The following is a 27,597-nucleotide window of genomic DNA, read 5'->3' as shown; positions in this document are numbered from 1 at the left end:
GCAAATAGACAAGAATGCATTTTCGTTTATTTGTGCAAGAGATTCATGACGTGCCCCCAAGGATCAGACAAGGTTACTAAAGACTATGTTTAGTGATATGTAATACTAGAGCTGCGCACTATTGGATCACATTACGCTGGTAATTTACAGTCAACTGACTCACAATTTTCCAGCAGGTAAGGAGGTGCCATACACGTAAACCGATAGGCCTATGCATTTGGTCTCCAATTATTTGGTTGGTTACTTATTAAAATAAATAAACTGCTGAAGAAATCATGTTTGTAAAATCATCGATTCACATTGTGTCTAATGGAAGAAGATACTCAAATGATTTAAGTTGCTAATCAGCGGCAGGATTTGAGATCCGATGTTACTAATCTTTGCGCATGCAGTTTAGGAGACACATCCCACCAAAATATAGTAGCCTAAGTGTTATTTATTTCCAATAGGCCTACCACAGACGTTGATTCTTGGCTTACGAATTTATCCTGTTTTAATGTCTTGTTTTAGCATGAAGAAGATAAACTATAACATTTTTGTTAACGCCGTGATCTTCATATGGTATACAGGCTATACTATAACGTCATATCCTGAATAAAACTGCAAGATTCTCTTCTAGGGCAGGGGTATATGCCCGGAAATGACATACACCTCTAGCACAACAAAAGGAGCTTGGAGCTCGTTTACGACCCAGTGCAATGTGTGTGGGTAGAGGGTCATCCATCAAACGCAACTGAAGCTTGAGCTACTGCTGCTGCTGCCTTCGCAGACATCATAAACACCCCATATACGCCTCACTCGCACTAATTTACAAAGCGCACTGAGAGGGAGACGAACAGATTAATCCCTTTTATTTTTACATGAACGAATGGATTTGGAAACGTGGTTGACTGAAGCAGAAGTATTTACAGTATCCTGAGATCACGTCCATTCAGCCGACCAGCTCCCATTCACATATTCGGAAATATTTTATTTTAACAGTGTTAGCTTACTCCATTCATTATTCAAATAGCTATGTTATTAAACAGGCCTCTGAATTTACGTAAATCATCTGAACTCTATAATTGAAAAACGAACTAATTAATTCGTATAAATTTAAGACAATACAATAAAATCCCAAAAGAAAACCCCCAACATTTGAATTTAGTTACATATCGGAAAATGAAATAGAGAATTACAGTTTATAACAAAGTTACTTTTACCTGTGGTCTATAGAATAAAAACGCATTTTAGAATATTTTGTAAAAACAATGCAAATCAAATTATTATAATAATACTCTTATTATTATTAACCCATAGCCTAATAGTTACATACGTAAATTAATTTCATAAATAAACTATATGTACTCAGTCTATTAATGTATCAGTTTTGAATGCAGCAAGGGTCGCTTCATTTGTTAGATGATCCAACGAGCCAAGTTTTCATTCTTAACTTGTTTTATGAGCGTCAGCATTCATTATTTATTCTAACAGACGGTCAGCGGGTCTGTCCATCGAGCCAGACATATCCAAAAAGACATGGTGCTGGAACATACTCAGCGTGTGGACAACGTTATGCAAAGTGCCAAATAATTAAAGAATCATCTTAAAATAATAATAAAAATAATAATAAAACAGTATTTTTTTTTCTCTAAGATTTGTCCTCCGAGAAACCTCGGGAAACACTTTCTTGTTAATATTTTAATGCCAGTCATAAACACATAACAGTGTTTTTTTTTCCAATTGCACACTGATGCATTTATTTGACATACATTCAATTAAGGTAACACATTATCAACAACAGACTCTCGAACTTGAGAATTTTACCTAATCAATTAGAAAAAGAATGTGTCGTAAAGCCTTATTTTTTTCGAATTAATTTCAAATTGTACAAACATCAACACATTTCCGATAAGCACATAAACTTAAATACAGTATTTATGTACATGCATTAATAGATTCGCAAAAACATGAAATTTATAGTTCGATTGCCAATTTGCAAAAACAAATAACAACAGGCTTTTTTTTCATTCAAAGCACGGCAATATATTTCGATACTCACATATCCATTTTGTAAGGCCTATTTAATGAGAATAAACACAATGCATTGTAAATATGAATTAATATTTCAGCAGAAAGATTAACATTTAATTAATATGACAATTGATAGTATCCGTAAAGATACATCCTTGACCAATTTCGATGCTCAGCTCGTGGGAAACGACGAAGGTTTTTCGTTCGTAGTGGAAATGTGTAGGAAGGAGTGGGTAATTTTAAAGAATGCGACACCCACGTTCATCTCCACACAATAGCTCCTGTATAGCTGCAAAAACACATGGTTTCTCTTACAGTCATTATGCAGTCCTATTCATCCCCAAACCTTCGATAAAGGCTGACTTTCCGAAAACGAAAATATAAAACGAACGATTTTTTTGGTCCGAAATATGTTGGTCCATTCGAAGAACATCCGGTTTGAAATTATGACCAAGGTCAGTCCTTTAATCGGAAAATATCGCTTTTTTAAATTAAAATTAGAAACTGGGGAAACTCTCAACCGTGAGTACTACGTTGTTCTCTTCTTCGTGGCCACATATGATCTAAGGGAGTGTTAGATGGTTTAAATGTGTTCTTAGGGCACTAAGCTGTCAGACCTTTTGGCGTGTAAGATTGATAGCGTGCAGGCTTCCAGGGCTCTTTGTTTGGAATATAAGCAATAAAGTGCTCGAGGCCTACAACTTAGCTACAGACTTCTGAGGACAACATAGAAGACACATTCTTGAACGCAAAAGTCTAATGAATGCACACTTTTATTTGATATTAATCATTGTATTGTATGTGTTTGTCTGTCTGTCTGTGAGACGATTTAGCGTCGCTCAAACAAATTGTGAAGATCAATTCAGGTAAAATGTGTAGTGTGCGATTATTTACATAATACACTGAATGTATACAAATATACATTTTATTTTCACAAATTCTGCACTGAATATAAATTATGCTAATTGGACTATTAGTAGAAGAATGCAACTTGAAAAATGTCCGAGTTAATAAAGATTAAAAACTACAGTAATTTAAAAAAGGACTGCAAAATATCTTAGACTAAAATAACACTAATACACATGCAAAGCGTAATGTGTCAGCGCGCGTGAATACGCGGGCGCGTTGGGGCTTTCAAAGAATTTGTCTGCGCGCAATGTGTGCGCGCCTACTGTCTCGCGCGCTGTTCCTCGTGCATTGGCAAACGAGAGCGCGCATTCTCTAAGAAAGTAGTAAAAACACAGACTCAGGATTAATGGGTTTCCTCGATCGTGGCTATGGTGTGTTTATGTGTCCAGCTGATGTGTTGGGGGATCTTCAGCCGAGGGCCGGTCAAACCATAAAGGGAGAACAACAGACGGACTCACTGTCACTCTCACTGTTTCAGGTACTGGCTATACTTACAATCTACGGAGGAGCAGTGGGCAAACTGACCATACATGCGTAAATAAACTAGCCCGTCCCAGAGAGTGAGGCGTTCCTCTCGGACTTTTTTCGATCAATCACACAGACAGTGGCTTCTTTTGATTAAACCCCAAATTGTCATTGGACAGAGGTAATCATGTGACAAGCAATACGGTCCAATTTCAACCTTGTCTCCATGAAAGCAATAGTTTAATGGCACCGCGGTCCCCATACGGCCGTAATCAGCAAAATAGTTTTTTTTTAACCCGGCACGATATTTCATTTTATCTTGCTTGGGTCACAAATTTGTGAGCGGCGAATTTGGAAGACTTGGAGGAGATGAATTACGAATTCGAGCGAGAGACGGGTTTTATCAATAGTCAGCCGTCGCTCGCTGAGTGCCTGACATCTTTTCCCCCTGTCGGTGATGCATTTCAAAGTTCATCAATCAAGAGCTCGACGCTTTCACACTCGACACTGATTCCTCCTCCTTTTGAGCAGACCATTCCAAGCCTGAACCCCGGCAGCCACCCTCGCCACAGCCGGCCCAAGCAGAACCCTAATGGCTCATGCCCGCTGCCCGCCGCATCCTTACCCCCAGAGTACCCTTGGATGAAGGAGAAAAAAGCATCCAAGAAAAACCAGACAACTTCGACAGCAACAACCACCACCGACCCTGGTCCACTATACTTCTCCCCTCAAGGTATTTGGATTTAATGCAATTTTATTGTTTTATAGTTTATTTTAAACGAAATGCAAATCCTTATTTTTGTTAATATTAGTATTAATTTCTATAGTTGCATTGCGCAAAGCCATGCTGCTTGAAAGATCAAGATAGTTTGTTGACCTCATGGGTCATGTGAACTTAATGCGAGTTAATATCTAAAAGTTTTTTGCTAGTTTCTGGATGCGGATGATCTATCCCGATTTTCTAAACGCTGTGTTATAGCTACTTGTAGTGTAGGGCATGAATTTTAATATTTGACAGTAATGAAGAATGATAGATGGCCATTACTCAACTCGGCAGCTGGTGTGTTCATTAATCTTCACTCGGACCTCTCCGAGCTCACACCAGACACATCAGTATATTCTGGCATATGACTGAGGATGAGGACACAAATTATTAAAGTGCCGTGGCTCCATTCCCACAAACAATTTATGCTCCCTGAGAAACGCAATATATTTGACAAGTTTGTGGGGTCAGCTTTAAGCACCGCAGCGGCGTTGTAAAAATCAAGAGTTATAATTAGTGGCGTATCAATAATGTATAACGCTGTGGTCCCTTCTCAGGCTCGCCCGAGATTTCTGATGGTGGCAATGGGGCAACTCGCCGACTCAGAACGGCGTACACTAACACGCAGCTGCTGGAGCTGGAGAAGGAGTTCCACTTCAACAAGTATCTCTGCCGGCCAAGGCGCGTGGAAATCGCCGCTCTGCTGGACCTCACCGAGCGGCAAGTCAAAGTCTGGTTTCAAAACCGGAGGATGAAACACAAACGGCAAACGCAGTGTAAAGAGAACCATCACGGCGATGGAAAACCACCGAGCCTGGAGGAGGCAGGCGGACGGGGTGATGGGAAATCTTTTTTCGAACAAGTGGCAAACAATGTATCAGGGGCGCTTTTGGAAAGAGAAGGTTATCCATTTCAGCAGAATACTTTAACTTCTCAACAGTCACAGAATGGACACAATAGTGATTCCCAAAGCGCAACTGTCTCTCCTTTAGGTAGCAATGACAAACATCCGAAACATTTTCCCAACCCGTCACCCACTGTTCCTATCTGCGCCTCAACAATGGCCCCGGATTGTGCATCTGCTCCGGACAATGGCAGTCCCTCGGCCCTGGACGTCTCTTTACAGGACTTCAACGTTTTCACCAACGATTCCTGCTTACACCTCTCAGATGCCGTGTCCCCAAGTCTGTCAGAGTCTGTAGACAGCCCCATTGGTTTATCTACGGAGGCCTTTGATTTCTTCTCCGAGACGCTTACAACAATCGACCTGCAACACTTGAGCTACTAACTCTAACTGAAGTTTCATTATAGGGACGTCAATATCTTTCTCACGTTGATGGTCTGTGTGTTTAATTGTGACTTTAAAAATAGGCCTAGACCATTAATCAATGAGGTAAGTTTTTCAATAATCGAGTGATAATTTTTGTTTACAGAGAAAATATGGCAGGATAAAAAAAGTGATATTTTTCACGTTTTATTTTTGTATCGTTCGCCGGCAAAGCGCCATATTTTCATAGAATAAATTTGTACTTGTTATTGAAAATAGCAGCTGTGTTATTTATTTCTTTTATATTCAGATGAAGAAATAACAGGTTAGCCTATTATTAAACGTATCCTATTCAAAATATATATTGCTATACATTTTATACTGATTTTTTAAATGTGTTTTTAGCTGTTTTATGAGGATTAATGATTTTTATTATAATTTGTCGAGAGACAAAATTTGATAAGTATAAGGCTGCCAAATGTATGTTTATAATCGCTGATTAAAACTAATATCAGCTATCCCGAAAACTATTTGTGCGCAAAATTAATACGCAGTTAGGAATGTAATTGCGTTTTACAATCTTTTTATTAATCTTTGATAATTTCCCTGTAGCCTAGTTGGCGTTAAGTTTATTTATTTCTTTGTTATTTTTTAACAGTACTATGAAATGAACCCATGGGAATTTTTTCATCAAATTAGTAGACTAAAACAAAATGCCTCAAGGAGGAGACAGATGACTTGATGCTGCGTACACAAATAAGACCCTTACTGTATCTGACGACACAGAGAGTCTCCTGGCCAAGAGTTGTAACGTTTTGGAGTTCAGCAATTAGATTTTATTGCCTATTAAACCTTCGACAGGGGGTTGGGGTTGAGGCAGCACTCCACGTAATTCAATCCGAGCCGAGAATGAGAAGGGAATTCAACAGTCAAACCACATTTTAACATTCATTTTTGGTTATAAAATGTATTATAATTATCCGTTTATCTGCAGGTTAAAGATTTAATTTACATTTGATGGATGTACCTGTGTCCCGAATCAGATCAGTAGACTACATCTAATGCAAGAGTTCTCAAATGAAGTATCGTTTTATCAACAGGCAACGTTGTATGAAATGATCTGATAGCGTACAAACTAAATTCTACCTGTGTTTTATTAATATTAATACTTTTAAATTCCAAATAGTTGATATCTTAATAAATAGCTAAAAAATAATAATAATTTGATTACCTCGGCTCTGCTATCCAAAAATATGAACTCTAGAGGCCTGTGTGTCCTCTTAGACTAACTCGATTGATACCCCCTCATTGTTACAGCCTTAAAACAACTACATTTTAATATTTTTCTACAAGCCAGGATCTTGGCAAACGCTTTTCACCTTTAGCACAATAAAAAGCCTATCAACACCGGTTTTAGGCTATTCAAGTTTAACAAACACATTTGTATTTAGGTAGGATATTTCTTTAAAATTGTAATATTTCTTAAATTATTTTGGCACTTGATATTTGTCCCACATTAGATGCAACTGTAATTACAAAATAAAATCGTTTCACCATCATTAGCTCTGATCCGTGGCTGGTTTATCGAGTTTAATGATTATGGTGACTCGAGCCACTTCTGTTAATGCTATGAAGTGCAAAAAGTTGTAGGGAATTCTATTGTAAGGATTACCAACACAAAACTGAATTTATAAAAGACGTCTTCAGTGGTACCTCGGGAAGAGTGTTCTGTAGCTTTGGGGAAATTTAGCTACAATTTCCAAACATCTGACGCCACGTTGCAATCGCTGTGTAAGTGTCGAAATGGAAATGAGGCCTAGCGGCCAAGAGCTCACACCGCACAGAGACTTAGAATGATCCGAGTCCTTGCATTAAATCAGGCTAACTTTAAACCCTCACAATGTAGGGTTAATACACTATAACCACTGCAGACCTACTAATGCAGTTATATTAAAACTTTAGTCGTGGTATAAGGGCTTTTCAGTTATTAACAGAGTAGTTTTTTTGAATGATCTTATCTTCCATTTGATTTATTAAATGTTATATTATTTAGAATTTTCAACCATACACAAAAAGATGTGTACAGAAAAGACTTTAAATCGCATTTAACAAAACAAAGCTCAAAATCGTTTAGGCTCTAAAGGCGTTGCGCCAAATCGAGGCTGAACAAATAGTTTGACTGACGTCCTTTGACAAACAAACACGTGATCGGCATTCTTTAACCAGGTTAAAGCCTGAGTAAAGATTTGGCACAGAGAAGTGATCAACATCCAACTAGCACCCCAAAAGAGATGTGTGCATCATAGGCATGCAGGGAAAGGTCAGAATTACAATGCAACTTATTTTTATAATTGTAATTAATCTTCTGTTACAATTTTGAAAACTCCTTTTTGAAAATAATGTAAATATGTATAAATATAACCCTCTCACTGAAGCAACCTTTTACATTCTACACACATACTTTTTTGGAAATAAGCTGTGTTACCACTTATTTGGCAGTACCCCATTTTAAAAGCTGTGGTTGTAAAATAGAAAGTGAAAGCCTTTCCATAGTGAATATGCATCACAATAACTCATATTAGCCAGTACTAGGACTAGTAGTGCATTTGCTAAAATATGTTATTGCACGGACACTACAAGTATAATTATCTGCTTACTTATTAAACACTGCCATAAAGTTTGACAGTCACATAACTATAATGATCCTACCCAAACTGCACAATCAACTTTGCCTTAATGCAAACTGATGTGAAACCATTTGGTATGCATAATATGCACATGCAATTTGGGGCTCCTGCAACAATGTTATTTTCTCAAGTGTTTTGCAGCCTAAGTTTATGGCTTTGGTTAGGGAGCCTGACATATTTTTGGTCATCCCAGCATCTTCAGGGATCGATGAACAATCTGTGTAAAGTAAAATTCCTGTCCCGACAGCTATAAAATGCTTAAAGAGGAAATGCCTATGCAATGTTAGCCCACTGACTCAGTCTGTATGCAGGCATTTAAACTCAGTGCAGCCAGCCTTCAACTGGTTTCCATGGAAACCTTGCATTTAATCTTGGTGGTCCCTTTTGTCATTCCTATGCAGGTGGGCTTCATGCAGATATTCTGAGGGTAGAGTGAAATTAGAACAGAAACACTAAATATAAACTGCAAGATGCATGAAAATGCTAATCTTATAATATGAATTTAAAAAACATATGAATTTTAAGTGTGCATTAATGTAGTTAGGAATTCTCCACTCAAAAATTACAATTGGTTATCATTTACCCACTCACTTGTACTGATTCTCTTTTGTGAAAAACAAAAGAAGGTATTTGGAAAAATGTTGGGTGTTGTTTAGGGCTCCACTAAATTATCATTGTATTAACAAAAAAAGTCTTTAGGGTGTGGAATGGCCCGAGGGTGCATAAATATGACAGAATTTTCATTTTTGAGAGAAATATCCCTTTAAGGGTTCAAACCATAGGATCTGAATCAAACAGAATGGCTCAAGTAGAAGGCCAACCACAGCAACACCACAGAATACAAATGAACAAATTAGCTCTATGAAGCATGATATTATCTCATAGATCACGTTTATGGAATTCCTGAGGTATGCAATTATTCTTCTTCTAGTTGCACTTACGTGGTCTGCTTCCTAAACATCTCTTTTCAACATAAAGTGTTTCTCCTCCTGCTGCTGCAACCGAGACTTCACTATGCAATGTTAAATCAAATGACAGGCACAGGTTCACTCATAAACACTGCAAAAGCCTCATGAATATATCTACAGTAATTAAGAATCAAAGAACCAACTCCCTGCATTTCTGAGGTGACTTATGACTGATGCATTCTTTTGTTGCCATTAAATGTAAACTCAAGGTACAATCTAAGGGAGCCCAGACTTTTTTCTTCTCTCTCTCCAGAAACAGGTGGTGAAAGTGGTGTCAAAAGACAGTTTAAATGTTTAAATGTAAGCTAATTCTAAGTCTTTTAAAAACAACACCTGAGCAGCCTAATCCCCCAAAGGCCAAGGGGCAAAAACACCATCTCATCAATCACAAAGTTGAACTTCACAGATAGCCCTGCACCCTGCAGGCAGTGTGAATTACAGTGGCAAGAGCGTGCCCTCAGATGTTCCTCCTTCATGTTCGGAGGCTGTTCAGGTGGTCTGATTCAGATATGACTTACCTGTCACATGTCATAGTATTTGCTGGTAACCTCACCCATCTCAGGTATGTTTTCAAGTCTAATATGTCTTCACGTGGCTGCCATAAACCTTACATTTGAATATTGTTTTGGGCCAACAAAGTAATTCTTCTTAACCAGCTCTCTGAAACAAAACCAAAGCAAAGGAAAAGGTTACAGGTTCAAGTCACAAGGCTTGCAAGAAAAAAGGAATGATTCAGGATATGGCAGTCATATGCACAAGGATGACAGCATAATACTAAAACTCTGGGATGAAGAGAAGTACAATATGTCTAATCTAATAAAGATGATGATCACTGGTTATTGTGATTCTGATGTAAAACTGCATTTAAACACTCACACACATTCCTCCCTTTGTGGGCTGGGGCCAGAAGCTGAGACGTGTGAACTGAGGTGAGTCCAGATCAAACAGACTCGGCTGAGGAGTATGAGATATGGAGCTGCTCCGCTCTCCTTCAAAAGGTCAAAGGGCACTTCACCTCTCTTTCCCCCTCCACACCAGATGGATCTGTGGCCAGGTCAAATGAGGTTCAAGCAGTGCTCAAGCCGAGCGAACAAGCAGGCAGGATGTCAGCGCTGAATATCAGCCATTACTTTTATAAAGTAAAATTAGCCTTTTATTGTTTCATTTAAGTCATTCAGCTGTATTTGCTTACGTTCATAGATTTAGCACAGCAAGGCATACAAAATATGGATCTAATTATAATGTGCAAAAATAACTTGCCTTTAAAAAATATTTTGGACTCAAAAAGCAAATTCCACTCCTTATCATTTTCTAGGAGAAGTATTTTGAGAAGGTGACAGAGTGCAGGTCTCCTGGCAGGGATCTGTTCTCTGCAGTAATCTCTGTGAAACAGCAGAGGAGCACAGAGAGAGCGCACAGAGCCAGATGGAGATGGATAGCTATGTGTTTTTTTCCTATGAAAGCTGTGCATCACCCCCATTCTTCACCTGTCTCCCTCCTCAGGATAAGTGGGCCCCACTCCAAACAGCAGGCCCATCTAAAAGGGCCGAAAGGTCCTTAGATCATCTCACTAAAACCCTAATGCACCAGCAGTGGTACAGAGGGCAAGGTACGGAGGGCAAAATCATTTAATAAAATAAAAAAAAAACAGGACCTTCAGTAGTTACTTACCAAAGTTTGTATATGAGGATTGCCTCTTTGGAAGTAGTGAAGCTTCTTAAATCTTGAAGATTCAGATTAGATTAGATCATATGGGGATGCTGTATCTTTTCCGTGTCTTTTCCTCTCTCATGCAAATAAAAAACATTAAACAAGTAAATATTCATCACGGTGAAAGTAAATTCAACGAATAATGCAATAAAATGAATAACTTATGCAAAGTGTATAATTCCTGTCAAATCGTGCACGTAAAACTGGATGAGGAAACGTGTGTTTCCCCACTGTTTGGGGTGAGCTCTCTAGTCAAATGTTTCTGCTGGAGCAGGCGTGATGAATAACAGTGTCTAATTTGAATAGTGGTTCCTCTAGGGTAGGCTATTTGCTTCTTCCGTATTTCATAGTCCACTTGTAACTTCCGTGTTTCGAAGGCTATCTTACTGGGTCAAGCGGCTTATCACAATGAGGTCCATCCCGGAAGACTTGGCGACACTTATTTCAGGTACTATCGCAATATTTGTTAACACAACAGTTGATGAAGCGAACGCCTAGATCTCGAGCGCAGTCAGAATATTATATAGTTTTTTTGGGGGTCTTCAGTTGTAAACTCTACATTTCTGTTCGTACTTGGCTGGCAAAAGGAAGTTTAGTCTACCGACAGACGTTGAGAATATTTCCCTGTAACTCAGAGCATAAAGTGGTCTTTTGTTTACTTTTTTAGGCAGGGTGCGAATAGATGTTTTGTGCTTTAATGTGTTGTTTTAATTACTAAATCAACGATAGGTATGACGTTTTATGAGAGTTTATGATGCTAAGATTCAACTGCAGACGAAATTTCTATTTATTTATTTAGTTAGTGCAGTTAGTATTTTTATTTTTTTTAAGTTTGAGCCCTAACATACCTGTGGAAGACTCAAGCTTCATGCTTGCGATGTTTGAACACGGTTGATAGTTGCCAGATAACGACAGATAAAGCTAAATTAGATGGAATAAGGTTGTTATAGCTGGCTGAATAGCTGTTACCAAAAAACAAAACGTTTGATGTAACGTTAGTTGTTTCTTTCCAGCAGGGATGTAGCCTTGCCAGTAAAGTGTCATTAGTTTGGAATAGTCGAAAGCTATGTTCCTCAAACATGCACCTGTTTGCATAAACCTAGGATACTTGGATTGAGGAATTAATGAAGGTGGAAAAAAAGAGCTACGCTCATAAAACATTGTCTGTTTTCAGATCTGGAAACTTATTTAACCGATGTCCTTAAAGGGGAGAATCTGAGCAAGAAAGCAAAAGAGAAAAAGGATGCCTTTATCAAGCCCATTAAAGATGTGAAATCGAGGTACGACGAAATGTATTCCTGTAAAAGCTACTACATGATATGTTTGTGACTCTATGCTGAAGTATTCAACAAATCCAAATTATTTGTGTTTCAGTTACTCACAAGATTTCAAGGACAAACGTAAGTTTTGAAGTTGTCTGTGGTCTGTGTGCATGTGTCTGGGGGAGGGGCTAAAGTGGAAGCATCGTGAAGTAAACTAGTACATCCCCTCTATGTTGTAGGCCAGGGGTGTCAAAACTCAATTCCTGGAGGGCACAGAGCCCTGCAGAGTTTAGATTCAACCCTAATTCAGCACACCTGATCCAACTAATCAGGCTTATTTGAAAGATACATGGTATGTGTGATGGAGCAGAGTTGAAACAAAACTCTGTAGGGCTCCGGCCCTCCAGGATTTGAATTTGACAACCCTTCAACTATTCATATGTAAACATCTTTGCATGACATATATATAATGCACATAACATACACGGTTTCTCTTCTGATGGGAACACATGATAAAAGTGCTTTAAAAATAACCTTTAAGTCACCATATACATGTAGCTGTTCACAGATCAGTTTCGTGTTTCCTACTACAGATTTAAGTGTGAGATGTGGCTAGAGGACTGCGTTTGGTATAGCACTTTACAGCGGCACTATTACCACAATATCACAGTTTGGGACAGGAAGTTATTTGCTCAAATTCAACTCGATGCCACAAACATATGCATAAATATTAAAGGAATAGTTCAACCAAAAAAAAAAAAAAAAAAAAAAAAATATATATATATATATATATATATATATATATATATATAGTATATGTGAAATAAATTATTGTTGAAAATGTACTCATCCAAGGCATCCAAACTGAGCCTGATTTTTTTTTTTTTTGGAGAAGTTTAGACTTACATCACTTAGTTTAGACACCAGTCCATCAGTTAACGTCTTGTGAATCTGCATGTTTTTAATAAACAAATCCATCTTTTTAAAATTTATTTATTTATTTTTATACTTATCACTTTGGTTTGGTTATACTATCCATAATATTGTTTACTACAGTGGAAAAGCCATCTTGTCTGAATAAGGAGAGAAATATGAACAGATCAGTAACCTTTTATAAGTGAAAACAATCCAAAACCGTTCTAAACAATTATAGTATTGTAATGGAGTATTTTGAACAGAAGCAACAATTTATAGTTAAAATGCCTTCATGATGGATTTGTTTCAGGCATTAAATAAAATACTGACATTGTGTGGATTTTTACAATGTTTATATCAGCTTGAACTCTCATTCTGATGTCACTCATTCAAATCCATTGGTGATCCAGTGATGTAATGCTAAGTTTTTCCCAAATCCATTAAATTTAAGAAGCAAACTCGTATATTTTAAGAATATTTAAATTTTCATGTTCCAAATCTCTGCAAAGCAAGTTCCAATCAAAGGCACCATGTCCAAATTCCTGCACTGTCAGATATCATATCTGCTTACATAATATCTGAATTAGACAGTCTTAATGTGTCTTTCTGGAGGAGGTTTGAAAATGTGGCCTTTTTGAGAATGCTGATGAAGACTCTGTTGTGTAGGAGATGAAGAGCTTCCAGAGCCTGATGAAGCAGACACTAACGACGGAGGATCACTGCAGTCTGAGCAGAACGAAAGAGATGAGGAAAGCGCTTATGATGGTGAGTGGAAAATTGCGTGATTTATGTAAAAGTGTTTCCAGAGAAGAGATGCATGGAGCATCTGCACTTGTTTTAGGAGAACTTGTGGGACAGCAATGTCATGTGACATTGTTCTGTACCCTTGAATTCTCTCCAGGAAGTCGAAAGAAAAGTTTTTAATTGTGAGTATTATGAAAGAATCACTGCAATCTATTCTGTACACGGACTGCATGTACAGAACTCACATAAATTAAGAAACAAAAAGCATTTCTCTCTCCGCTTGTGAATGAATCACTTATCATCTTTTCTGCAGCCTCAGCTGTCATAACACAGTATCATTGTGGCAGTCCTTTGTCATGTCCTGTCTAGGATTTTTTAGTAGTGGTAGAAGAACACAAAAGCTGAATGAGGTGGTTGAAAGACTGATGTAACCCAGCAACAGGCTCAGGAACAGTTTGAAGGCACAGACGTCAAGGGTTTAGCTCTCTTTTGTCTCTGAGCAAATGGTTTATGGTCTGCAGCCCAGACAATGCCGCCCACAGCCAATGTCAATTCAGGCTTCTGTTTTATTAGCGTCTGCTAAATGAATGCTACTGGTAGAATTTACATCCAAGGAAATCCAGTTCATCTGACTCTTCTCGAATCATGCATTCATATCTGATTATTGCATTCAGTAACATACAGAATCAGGAGGGTAGGATGCAGGCTGAGACTGGTTTGTGTGTATGTATATATGGTAGGATGAGGTTTACTGCGGTAGGGCAGTCATGTGTTTTATAGGTCATTTTGCCCTGTGCTTGCCAGAGAGAACAGCTGTTTAGCTCCAAGATGGGATTGAAGCCTGCACTGCGGAGCCTAGGCGAATCAAAACGGCATTTGGAGATTGACCAAAAAGTTCTTTGAAACTATTTATTCTGGACAGATGTACTGAAGCAAGTGAAGTTATGAGTTTGTGCAACCATAATGCCACTATTTGGTTAAAGACAGGGAGTTTGTCATTTAATTTTTTTAAACAGACACATCTGAGGCTGTATTTGTTGAGAGTGCTTTGAGTTTTCACTCTATTTATATATTCAGCGCATTCAGAGGAAGCTCATTTTATAGCGGAAGGTGAAACATTTTGTCACTGTTTATTTACAGCCTTTTGCAACCACATTCGCTACTTTTGAAGTTAGCATTGTAACAGATATAAAGATCATTTAAAGGGAGTTCATAGTACACAATTTTAGTCATGACTTACAGTTTGTGTAAAATTACCATTCAAATCCTAGGGATCACTATGATTTTTTTGAAGAAACTGACTCTTTTATTGATCAAGGACAGATTGATCAGAAATGACAGTGAAGACATTTATGATGCTACAAAAGATTTCTATTTCAAATAAATGCCGTTCTTTAAACTTTGTATTCATCAAAGAACACTGTATCTCAATTTCCACTCTTCATTAAGATTATTTCCCAATTAGCATAATACAATTATTTCTTAAGGGCTGAAAATGGAGCTTCCTTGTCATCAAGAAAAAATGACTTTTATTAAAATAGAAAAACAGCCGTTGAAAATTGTTATAATGTTTCTCAATATTGCCATTTTTGCCTGGTTACTTTTTCACTTTTTGATTAGATAAATGCAGCCTTGCTGAATATCAAAATCTTCTTATTTTTTTTAAATCTGTAAACAGTAGTGTATACACAAATTTCTTACAATTGTATTATTTATGTAAAATTTTCACTGAGGAAGATGCAATAATTAAATAAAATACTCTGCGCCAACGAGTTCGTATTTTCCAAAATGTCATGTTTTTTTAATTGTTTTGCCAGTGTTTGCTCAAAAAGACAGCATGATTTATGATTTCTTTGCTAGTGCTTCTACCAGACATTTTCGACTTGATTTAAGAGAAATCCGCTCCAACTCTGGGGGTGTTCAGTTTGCTTTTCACAGTCGGCGTGTGTCATGCTCCCTTGACAGCACTTTATACATAATTGCAAACATTCCACAATTGCCTGTGTCATTCATAACACTGCTCCGCTCACTCACACTCATTCAGCAATGCAACGGTAGTGTGTACACAAGAGAAGGGAGGGCAGTGTAAACGAGAGCAGAGGTTTGCTTTGAAAACAGACCATGCATCTGTTTCACATACTGCTGTACCTGACAGATCGGTGCATGAAACTCTATCCAGACTTGAATCTCTGCTAACTTTACTCTCGCTTGACATCGACCTTTGATTTTTAAACCTAAAGGCATGGAATTAGCTTTCTGGCTGTCTTTAGCAAATGTATTTAGCTAATTTGTTGTGAAGGCAGGTGCTCCTCTTTGTGGATTCTTCACCAGCAGAGTTAGCACTGCTCATCATGAATCATTTTCTGTTTGTTAAAATCAGGAGTTCAACAGTATCCTCCCGTGGCAGCTCAGGACCTTCAGTCCGTTTTAAAGAGTGGCTATCTGGAGAAACGCAGAAAGGGTAGGTTACTGCATTCACAAACTTGCTCATGAGAAGTTGCTCACGAGAAGAATTTTTTTTTTATAAATAAATAACCTCCTTTCGACTTTTTATAGATCACAGCTTCTTTGGCAATGAATGGCAGAAGAGATGGTGTGCTTTAAGCAACAACATATTCTACTACTATGGCAGTGAGAAAGGTGGGAAATCTATTGTTTTTGTTGTCACCAATTAATGTAGTACTCTTTTTTTTCTTTCTGAAATTGGATCATTTCCTAATCTTCACTAGATAAACAGCAGAAGGGAGAGTTTAATATTGTCGGCTACACAGTCAAATTGAACAACACCCTGCGGAAAGATGCAAAGCGAGATTGCTGCTTTGAGATCTCTGCTCCAGACAAGCGTGTATATCAGGTTGGTCACCTCTCACAACATGCAGTGTTTATTCATATGCTCCGATCATTATCACTCACAATACCTTTTTGCTGAAGTTCTGTGCTGCATCCGAGAAAGAAGCAAAAGAGTGGGTGGAGCACGTTGACTTTCTGATCAAAGGTAGGACTGTACATCAGGAAAACACTGCCGCTCTCTAAACTTGGCTTAGCGGGTGTCTTATGGACAAATGCATCCTGTTTTGCATGTGTTTTCACTATCAGACATGGGTGGAGTCATTCCTGTAGATGAAATGGATGAAGAGTATGATGACTGTTTATCTATGAACCAACCAACCAACCATCCTGAACCTATTGATGATGACATTTACGAAGAACTCCCAGGTTTGCACCTCAATTTCTTATTTTTTGCTTTATTTGTCTAATAGTTTAATATTCTATTCTATTATATTTCTTTGTAGGGTTGTGGGGATGCTGAAGAATTGTAATTAGATTTTATTTTAAAGCTGCAGTCCATAGCTTTTGGCGCTCTAGTGGTTAAAAACAGAACTGCAGGTGTCTTGCAAGAACATTGTTGCAGGAGCTACTTGTCTCTGTTTATGTCTACAACGAATCACGCATATACTGGGCTACTTCGCAGCGGAACCTACCCGAACCAGTCTAAAATAGTCAGAATATAAACACTTATTAAAGGTGTACCGTAGTGATTCAGGACAAGCCAAAAACAAAGTTTGGAAAGTGGATTGCAACTTTAAGTATTGTTATTTATTCACTTCTGATGTTAATAAACAGTTACAGTCTTGTAAAATCTCCTGAGGGTGGTTCCTCTATGTACAGTATGTGGTGGAAAATGGCTACAGAAATTAATATTTTTTTGTATCGTTCTCCGCTCTGACTGGCACATCTATTCTCTCCCTCTCAGAGGAAGATACACCCCAACCTGTTAAACCAGCAGTGGCCCTGGCCAGCAAACCCCCACCGTCTACCCCTGTGACAGGTAATTACCACCAGGTCACCAGGCCAGTCCATCCCCTACCTGCTCTGCTGTCCCATAACACCACACAGACTCCCCGATCTGCCTGGGTGACTAACATTTGTCCGTCCAACTTTTTTTTTTTCATCTTAAAAGGGCAAATATAGGAGGGATGAGGTCTTGAAATGACAGCAAAAGATAGTATGTGGAAGAGAAGCAGCGGATATTGCAGGTACATATTGATATGGGAGGTTAGCTGGTGAAGTCACACTGATGATGACAGAAGTAGGATGTTAGTCTGGCCTTCAGGAAGAGTCCTGGAATTTGCTGTATTTTTGCACCGTTTATTATAGTTGTAATGATACTTAATTTAACAGATTTGTGTTTATTGGTTAGACAATTGCTCAGCTATACTCTTTAGCCATCATCTCAGTTATTATTTTAAAAAGCTATATTGGTTTTTCTGTGCCTGTGTGGGGAGGCATGTATCCTGCCGGGTGCTGGGCACTGGGCAGGGGTTGGTAGGCTCTGGCAGGAAGCTGACTCCATCGGTGCACTGTGGCCCACCATGGCCCTCTGCTCCAGGCTCACAGCACAGGAAGTCCTGCTGACAGAAGCGATGGCTGAGGCAGGATCTCGTGACAGATGCTCAGAGGAGGAGGCCAGCTAGAGCACTAGCGAGAGCCATAATGGTGGGGAATAATACAAGCTCACAGATTCTGGAAAGCAAGATTGTCCAATGAATTTTCCTCATTAGTGTTTGCTGTCATCATTCAGGGCTGTTTTGAATAATGTTTTAAAATCCTGTAAGTGAATGCAATAATGCTGTTTCCAGACCGGTGCAGTAGGTGTAATACTAATGCCTGGTTGTTTTTAGGAGGCAGCCCTGAATAAACCTTAAAGCAGCAGTGGGTAAGGTTATATTTAGAAAATAATTGGAATAATCTGCCAAATCAGCATGGCTGGGAATCTGCCAGCAATAATGTCTGTAGAAAGATATTTACCTTTAGGGGTATTTTGTTATTTATTTATATGAAAGCAGTTTTACTAAACACCCACTCATGGTGCTGCCTTTGGGTAAACAATGTAGATTAATAAATATATTGTAGATATTAATGAATAATGGTCTAAACCAAGAGCAAGTGCAGGTTAAATATAAACCCAAGAGCATTTTTTTTGGTTTTGTTGAGATTTTGAGATGTTTTTTTGAATGTTCTTTTTTTTAAAGGGACTGAAATTTTTCTGAAGATGATAAAAAAAATCAAAAGCTTTATATAAAAAGAGGCTTAAGACAATTGTGGCTTGTAATACAAGTTACCACAGTGAAGAGTCTTTCATTATATAGTTCATTAGTATAGAGCTCAACTGGAAAGAGCCTCAGTCCAGCTATTTGTACTCTCTGCTGCCCACTAGTGGATCTTTCTGAGCCAGAACAACAGTGGGGTCTTCAGCCAAGAACCCAGGGGTGCCACTATGGTCCCAGGCCAGGCCCTTGCAAAACATTTTTTGAAATCAAACAATAATCGGTGGAAACTAAACACTCTTTTTTTTTCTGCAAATATGCATTAAATTGATTCAGAGTGACAGTAAAGACATTATAATGTTATAAAAGATTTCTATTTCAAATAAATGTTTTTCTTTTTTAAATTTCTTTACGGCAAAGTATCAATCACAGTTTCCACAAAATGATTAAGAAGCACAGCACAGCTGTTCAACATTTATAAAAAAAACAAATGTTTCTTGAGCACCAAGCATATTAGAATGATTTCCGGAAGGATCATGTGATACTGAAGACTTTAGTAATGGTATTGAAATTACAGCTTTGCCATCACAAGTAATAAAGTACATTTGAAAAGATATAACAGAAAACTGTTATTTTCAAACTGTACACATTGTTATCATTAAATTGTGGTGTAGTGTGTATTTTTGATCAAATAACTTGGTAAGCATAAGATACGTCATTCAATAATATCTCACAGTTTATCTCACTGACCCCAAACTTTTAATGATAGTGTACATACATAGAGAGGGAGATGTTCAGAGGCCAAACCAGCAACCTAACGATCCCTATTTTTACAGCCCGTCATAAACATTGTGTGATGCATATGTAAAGAGTGTACTGAGTTCAGAACGACACCTTTAAAAGCATGAAATACCATCGTAATTGCTCTATTCCTTCTTTAAAGATTCAATTCCGTTTTTAACTGATCTTCTATTTAAGTGATCTTCTGTGCTTTCCCCTGCAGCAGCGAACAAGGGCACAGACTACGCCAACTACTTCCAGGGCTTGTGGGATTGTGCTGGAGAGCAACCCGATGAGCTCTCCTTCAAGCGAGGAGACACCATCTACATCCTCAGCAAGGTAAGACGGGAGCCACGGCCTGGAAACCTCCAGATTTGTTGCGGTTGTCACAACCCACGTGATGGAGGAGAGAAATAATACAGCATGAGGTAATGTTTATTACCCTGCCCTCTCGGACGTCAGCAGGAAAAGATGCATTTGCAAAAACATTCAGTTAAATAAATACACTGTGAAGTCTGGATAACACATTTGAGTCAGATGCAGAACGGTTAGTTTTGGGCCTGTTTTTCTGCGCGAGCGGCGTTCCTGAGTGTGGAAGTGAAGTAAACCCTCTCCCTGCGCACGGTGATGGGATTAGTCTTGTCACAACGGAAACCATTTTAGTGCTCTTGGCCCTGAGCAGAGCAGTCTGGCAGCCAGTGGCATTCTGTCACCTCTCTCCACGTCTGCTCAGTGCGTGTGTGCGTCTCAGAGCTGATTTGTGTGTGGGTATTTCAGCATTGGAAGACGGCTCAATGCCATGTTCAGTGAGGGCAACCGTAAGCAGACCTTTAGCATATACACATCTCAGCCAGTCACTATTTAGGGCTGTAATGGTAGTCTGTGTTCTCAGGAAACGCTGAATCCACCTCTCTATTCGGACCAGGTGCTCAGAGAAGGGCGCTTGGTTAAAAACTTCCCGTACCTGTCAGCTCCGATGCTTGGGCCGGCTGTGCAGATCTGGGAAGTGCCCGTGGGGTTTGTACCTGGCTAACAGAATTAGCTCGATACCTCTCAGGGCTACTTAAAACAGGTCAGGCTGCTCCGTTCCCAGAAACTAATTCGGTATCTTGCGGTTTGTCTACTTAGCGCCGTTGCCCTTCAGAGAGAGAACTGGAAAGCTTAATCGTGTTTGTGTTTTCTTTTTCTTTTAGAAGATAGGTTCTGAGGTATCGCCATTATGTTGGTGTTTATGAATAATGGGAGGGAAATTTGTGGGTCAAGGACATACTATATACGTAAGTGTCCATGATCTAATTTAAAGTACATTTTTTAGCTATGGCCTAAACATTGTATGGGTCAAAATTATAGATTTTTCTTTTATGCCAAAAATCATTAGGATATTAAGTAAAGCTCATGTACCATGAAGATAATTTTTTTTTATTTCCTACTGTAAATTATATAAAAACTTAATTAGTAATATTCATTGATAATAACTAAATTTGGATAACTTTTCATTTGGATAAAAGATTCCAGATATTCAAATAAAAACTCGACCAAATATTTCGACAAACCATTCATCAATGGAAAGTTTATTTATTCGGCTTTCAGATGATATTTTAATCTCAGTTTGAAAAATTTACACTGGTTTTGTGATCCAGGGTCACTTCTTATTTATATTCATGTTTGCTATACTAATCATATAGTTTTTTTTTTTTTTTTTTTTTTTACCATTTTAAGGAAATTTTTCAAAGGTTAATGTGGCATAAACATCAGGTTTGTTTCTTTTACCTTTATATCCAGGAGGCAGCTTAATAAATATACTTTTTTTTTTTTGACAGTCAGGAGACAAATAAATCAATATATGGAAAACACAGAGATTAAAATTCTAATGCAAATGTAAAATTGTTATTAGTTCAAATAAAAATAATAACATACTTTCCTTGAGGTTGAATGCATGCTTGTGTGCACAGATTATTAAAAAGTTTTTAAGGTAATATTTGATTATATACATGTCAAGTTTTCTCGGAGTTGCAACACATGAAATATACAACCTGAACTAACCTTGCCTTATCTTAAAAAGTTAAACTGTGATTACTGACCTTGACACACAAGTAATGAAGATCTGCAAGGGCCATCTCTGAGATATCTCTTACTGTTTTGTTGTTGTTTTTTGCTTGCTGAATGTCTTCAGCTTTGTAGACATATAAAAAAAAAAAAAAAAAAACATCAAGCAGTGAAACAAGTTCATTTTTTTATTAATATTGAGAAAGGTTCATTAAGGATTAAGCCAAAGTTCTTGAACGGATTGTTGTTTTTGTTGTTTAACGACTGGTAAATAGAGGATTCATATTCAAATAATCTCTGATGTCTTTCTGCCGCATCTGTTTTCAGCAAACATAAGGTTTTCAAGTGACCCGACAGCTTCATATGAGCTTTTTGGGAGCTCAGATAAAACCCTCTTAAATAAAGCCTAGCAATGCCTATACCTGATGTCATCTAATGTGATCCATTAAGTAATGGTGAAAGTTTAGGTCTCCAGGAGTGATTACACAGGAAAGAAGCTGACACAAAGAACTGCTGAATACAGCTTTCCATAATTCTACTCAATTTATTTCTATTCATTTTACTAGAGACACAGAAATGTGCAGCAGCAAGATAATGTATCTTCAGGAGAAATAGAGATGACATCCCAATTTCACCAGTAGCTAAAAATCCATAATTTGTAATGGATATATAAAGCATGCCAATGGGGAAATTATCTCATTCTGTTGAAAGTCAGCAGGCTGTCAGAAAATGACAGAATATGGTCTGAATGGGATCCAGGGGTGACAGCCTTTTTCAGAACAAGTCTGCCATCTAGTGGCGAGAATGAGAGCGGCGGCATTTTGACCTAAAGAAAATTAGCCTTTTGAAAGACATGGTTATGTTGTTTGGATTTTTATTTCTTTAAAGAATCCATTAAGGCTTCTTTGTATGTGTTTGTGTGCATGTATATTTCATATATGTTCTTTATTTATTTGTTTATTTTTATTGATTGTAACTTTTTAATTAATATATTCTAAGGCAGTCTGATTCAGGTTGGTTGGAGTGGAATTGAAATTGTAAAAAGCAATGTCTCTTTACAAATTAAAATGTAAAAAAAAAAAAAAAAAAAACAGGGCACAGGACACTTTTTATATAAATATCCCACTTCATTAAATCCCATTTTTATGAAATGTGCATAAAAATGTATTGCACTGCATAAAAGAGATAAGCCTAAACCCTGGATGTTTCCAAACGAGGCTGGGAAAGAGCTGCTTGACACAGTCCAATGATGCTGTCGTATTTGTGCCATTTTATGGGTACTGCACGGCTTGGTTTACCATGAATATTGCAGGCGCTCTTTTGTAGCGCAGTCCCTTCCCCCTTCCTTCAGCCAGGCTTGTGGATGACCGTAAAGCCGGTGTGGGTTTAGTGTCCAGCTGTGGCTCACAGGCCATTCAGAGCAGTCTGGGGAACAAGCCAGTGGGGCTATTAGTGGCCTACCTCCTTCCCCTTGGCCATGCAGCAGCTGCAAGTCTAACACATCCACCCCCCACCCCCCACTCCATTTACCCCCCTGTCCAGACCCTCAGTGGCTCTGAAAGGGTATTGACCATCAGACCAGGGGGAGGTGTCAGGGCCCTAAATCACACACACACCACACTCTCTTCCTTTCAAAGCAGGCCAGTGTGTGCTGTAAATGATGCTTGGACAAAATAGTGTGTCACATGGTCCGTCTGGGGTCCAGAAACATTGTAAACCTCAAAGACCCACACCATTTCAGTGGCATAATATGCAAATTTTAATCATGCAGGATTTAAATTATTCACCTTACTTCAAGATATTTCAAAGGTCACTTTAGTCTGCTAAATGCTAAATTAGGAAGTCTGTGTGACCTTACATGTCGGCTTCCTTAGATAGGTGCTGAATAGTTGTGTGTGGGCATGTAGGAGGAGTGTGAGGTCTGCATTGCTTTCCTGTTGCAGACTTATTTGTCACCCTCACCTCCTAATCCGACCCTCTTGGACGCACACATACATGCACACACGGCACGCGGCGCTGCTCTGTCAATGAGGTGTGTCTGTATCAAAGGACCGCTACAGGAAGCTTCTGCTTCACCCCTTCACATGTGCACTTCCTGTCTTGTTTCACACAGCCTGGACAACTGCCCTCTATTTGGCGGCCTGTGGTGTGCGAATCTTGGACATTAACACATTTTACTTTCATCTGTATTTTAAAGACAGAATCAAAAATTAATACTTTTAACAAGTCACTTTCATATAACTTGCATAATTTGTCTGTTATATAGTGTGGAGGATTTCAAATATTTTAATGCCAAATGCTCTCAAATGTGATGAATATCATTTTTGCAAAGGATGCTATATATATATATATATATATATTGAGACTAATTTATGCTATGTGAAAAAATAGTATGATAGTATTTAAATATAATTGTATTTAAATTGTATATACATGTATACATATGTAAAATATTGTATAAAAGATTTTATCTTTTTTTTATTATTTTTTTTTTCAAATTATTAATTCAAATGTATTAATTATTAAGCATCATAAAGAAAATATTAATTAATTAAATATTAATTATTTAAAAATAATTATCATTCAAATGTATATTTTTAGCACAGTGGTTCCCAGTAAAACAACACAAAATCAATGTATGAATTGAATTTTAATTTATTAAATAATTTTTCTTGAAGAACATATAGGTCTTGACATTTCTGGAATCAAATAATTTAATATACCAATGCTCCCAGCTTCTGTTAGGTCTAAAAAACAAGCCGCTTAACAAACACCTGATCTACAGTCCTGACTTCATCACATATACATGGAATATATTCTAAATTATATTTGCAAATCTAAGCTTTAAAGATAACAAAAGATTTATTGAAATCTGTGGTCTTTCAGCCAGGTTTTTCTTTTTAGTCTTATGAGGAGGACACTGAGGACAGAGACGCTCTCCATTACAGTGTGTGTGTCTGCGGCATCTGTCAGCAGCTGCATAACCAGACCTGTGTTTTATAGACGGATACTTGCACGCAGGCAGTAAGAGGTTTGCTGGCCGGAGCTGAGCACTATACATTATACAGCAGGAATCACTTAGGCTGCCGGGGTCAAGTAGGGGACCACAAACTTCATATTTAACTTCAGATGGGGTATGAGTCGAACCTCATTGCTCTTTCTGAACCATACAGAGAGATCTTTTTCTCTGACAGTGCGGTGACGAACAGTGAGTGAGTGTCTTGTCAGCTTTAGAGAGATCAAAGACTTGAATGTCAGAGAGAAAACAGGCTATAAATGTCATTCAGAGTACACTGGATTGAGATGTTTCGGGGGTTTCAATGTAGCTGACCGTACTTTTTAAGTACAACAAATGAGTGCTTATGTGGGAACCTTCAAAAACATGCAGAGCTGAGGTTGCAGATTGGTGATGAGTGAGGGCCCCATTAAGGTCCTCTATACTGCCCTACAAAGGCGAAGCACTGGAACTACACCAAAGCTAAAGCTGTAATTGAGGTGTTTTTACTTTACTGTTTACATATTGATCACATAGACAGATCATAGAGACCCCATTTCAGTCATAACTCATTTTGACGAAAAGTGTCACTGTGTTCTGCCTTTGCAAAGTAGTATAGGATTTTTGATTTGATTTTTTGATGCCAAGGAGATATGATGAATGCCCGGACCCCTTCCTAAAATATTAGGCAGCTGTATTTCAAGCGTATAAACTGGTTTAAATTTAAGTGTGATTTTAAAAACAACTAATTAATTGTTTATGAGATTATAGTACTTTATGAATGTATTTATAATGTTAAATATATATATTTTTTTTAATAAATGCTGTTGTTTTGAATTTTATATGCATCGAAGAATTTAAAAACAAAATCTGTTTCTACAAAAATATTATAAGCAGTACAACTTTTTGACCAATAATAATAATAATAATAATAATAAAAACTTTTAGCACCAAATTAGCTTATTAGAATGATTGCGTATTTTAATTGTAAAAATATTTCACAAAATTACTGTTTTAACTATTTATGATAAAATAAATGCAGCCTGCATGTACTGGATGCAATGTTCAAAAACATTAAAAAAAATGAAATATTAGTGTGTATAATTGTCTTTTATATTATATTTTTTATTTTTAAATTGGTTATCTTTTAAAATATTTACTTTTTATTAAGTTGATAGTGTATCTGAAGTTAACATACTAATATTTTTTTTGTATTCAATATATTTGAATTACATTTTTATTTATTAATTGATTTACTAACTTATAATTATTATTAAGCAAAACTGTTTTCAGATTTTTTTCTGTGAAACTGAAAATCTAGCGCTGGCAGTAGAATAAAGATAATTGAATTAATCTTCTGACCATGTTTAGAAAGAAGGATGAAATATAAATATGATCAAATTTGTTTATTATGCACACATTAACGCTGACAGCCCTAAAATACATTTAATAAAATGTTGAGAACCCTCCAGCAACCACGTGCAGTTCAGCGGGGGTCCCCAGACCCCAGTGTATCTAGCTTCTCCAAAGGTCTGCTGGGAAATTGAGTTTATTACAGAGGTTAAAGTGTGTCCCTAGTTCAGTTCAATCCAGTCTCCTCTCCCTGCTTCCCTCCTTGCTCCTTTCAGAAAGAAAGCACGACGTGGCCTGATAGATCTGCCTCAGTATAACCCTAAAGTTTAGAAGGCATCTGTGAGAAACAGAGAAGTATGTTGGATGTGGAGAAAACGCAGGGTTTAGTGGCTTTGAAGTGGATGGTACCGTGTGATCTGTTTGTAATTATGGAATAAGAAAGAGAGACGGATGGACGGAGCTTATCTGCTTCTTATCTTTATGGTTATCTTTTCCATGAGCTGGAGAAGAGCTGATCTGTCTCTGTACGGGAATAAAAGGACTCTGTCTTCAGGCTCGCAGATCTGTTGTGCCTCATACGAAATATATCGCCCGTTCACATTGTCTTGTGTAATGTTTATAGGTCCTATGGGCCTTGTGTCCTTGAATTGGCCTTGGAAAGACAGACAGGAGTTTGGGAGGGAGACAGAATGGGGGGTGGGGATGTACGGATAGAGACAGTATGAGAAGAAAATGAAGTAAAACCTGAAGATGAGCAGGTGAATGAACTATATATTGACAGATTTCATTCCCCTGAGCGTTGATCTATGAGATTTGACCTCGCTGATTGTGTCACTGCACTGATTGGTCTCAACAGTGAGTGAGTTTAATGAGCGTTGGCTATCATATTTTCTTTTTCTTTTTTTCAGGAGTATGACATGTTTGGCTGGTGGGTGGGGGAGATGAAAGGGGTCATCGGAATCGTGCCTAAGGAGTATCTTCTCGAACTGTACGTGCTGTAAATGGTCTAAGGTGAGTAATGATCCTAGAATGACAGCTGATAAACCTAAGCTGTTCTTAAAAAAAATATATATATATATATATACTGTATAGAGAGAGAGAGATTTGATACACAACAAATATTTTTGAGTTGTAAATAAAACTTCTAAATTATTTTTGGAGTCCGTTTTACAAAAACAGTCGTTCTACATCAAAATTCTGTTTTTAATTCACTGTGTTATACATGTTTTATTTTTTTTTTACTATTTGTAAAATGTACCTGAAGTCTCTAATTGAAAATGATTTCCAAGTAAATCCTGCTTCATTTTTGTTTTAATTTTATATTTTTGTTCTTTTCCAGGAAGACTGATGTCCTGCTGTTGTAGCTTCATGTTCCACAAGTCACTGTGTGTTTCTATTATTCTGTGTGATATGAAAATTATACTGGCAGTTCAAAAGCACAAGTGATTGTAAAATACATGAAGGATGTGAAGCTTATTTTTGCTAATTATTTAATTATTACGTGCTGACTGAGTGAATGTAAACCTTTAGGTAAAAACTGTCTGAAATAAAGCTTGCGCGTTCACAAAACGTTCTGGAGCCTTTTTTTTTTTTTTTTTGCAGTTTGTATTCTAGCCAGCAGGTGGCAGCAGCGTATAACGTTCTCTGTAGTGAGCTTTAGCGTCCAACTATT

The 27,597-nt window shown here is 37.7% G+C and overlaps 2 protein-coding genes across 3 annotated transcripts; both read left to right on the top strand.

Annotated features, from left to right (window-relative positions):
* Positions 1 to 3,216: 3,216 nt before the first annotated feature.
* On the top strand, positions 3,217 to 5,795 carry hoxa2b (homeobox A2b). Its single transcript, XM_052577565.1, has 2 exons — positions 3,217 to 4,120; positions 4,708 to 5,795. Exons 1-2 carry the CDS (start codon positions 3,757 to 3,759, stop codon positions 5,436 to 5,438), a joined length of 1,095 nt encoding a protein of 364 aa, XP_052433525.1. The 5' UTR covers positions 3,217 to 3,756; the 3' UTR covers positions 5,439 to 5,795.
* A 5,254-nt stretch (positions 5,796 to 11,049) lies between these two features.
* On the top strand, positions 11,050 to 27,494 carry LOC127975325 (src kinase-associated phosphoprotein 2-like). 2 transcript variants are annotated; one of them, XM_052579284.1, is made up of 13 exons: positions 11,050 to 11,230; positions 11,957 to 12,062; positions 12,157 to 12,182; positions 13,626 to 13,724; positions 16,084 to 16,164; positions 16,260 to 16,343; positions 16,433 to 16,557; positions 16,635 to 16,698; positions 16,800 to 16,919; positions 17,458 to 17,532; positions 19,752 to 19,870; positions 26,834 to 26,936; positions 27,265 to 27,494. In XM_052579284.1, the coding sequence occupies exons 1-12, from the start codon at positions 11,191 to 11,193 to the stop codon at positions 26,924 to 26,926; spliced, it is 1,032 nt and encodes a 343-aa protein (XP_052435244.1). In that variant the 5' UTR covers positions 11,050 to 11,190; the 3' UTR covers positions 26,927 to 26,936; positions 27,265 to 27,494. The 2 variants fall into 2 exon arrangements, with proteins under 2 accessions (XP_052435244.1, XP_052435245.1); XM_052579285.1 differs by having other exon boundaries at positions 11,055 to 11,230; positions 19,755 to 19,870.
* Positions 27,495 to 27,597: the final 103 nt, after the last annotated feature.

This window comes from Carassius gibelio, chromosome B16 (assembly GCF_023724105.1).
Source record: "Carassius gibelio isolate Cgi1373 ecotype wild population from Czech Republic chromosome B16, carGib1.2-hapl.c, whole genome shotgun sequence".
NCBI lineage: Eukaryota > Metazoa > Chordata > Actinopteri > Cypriniformes > Cyprinidae > Carassius > Carassius gibelio.
This window is presented reverse-complemented; position numbering and strand designations above follow the sequence as displayed.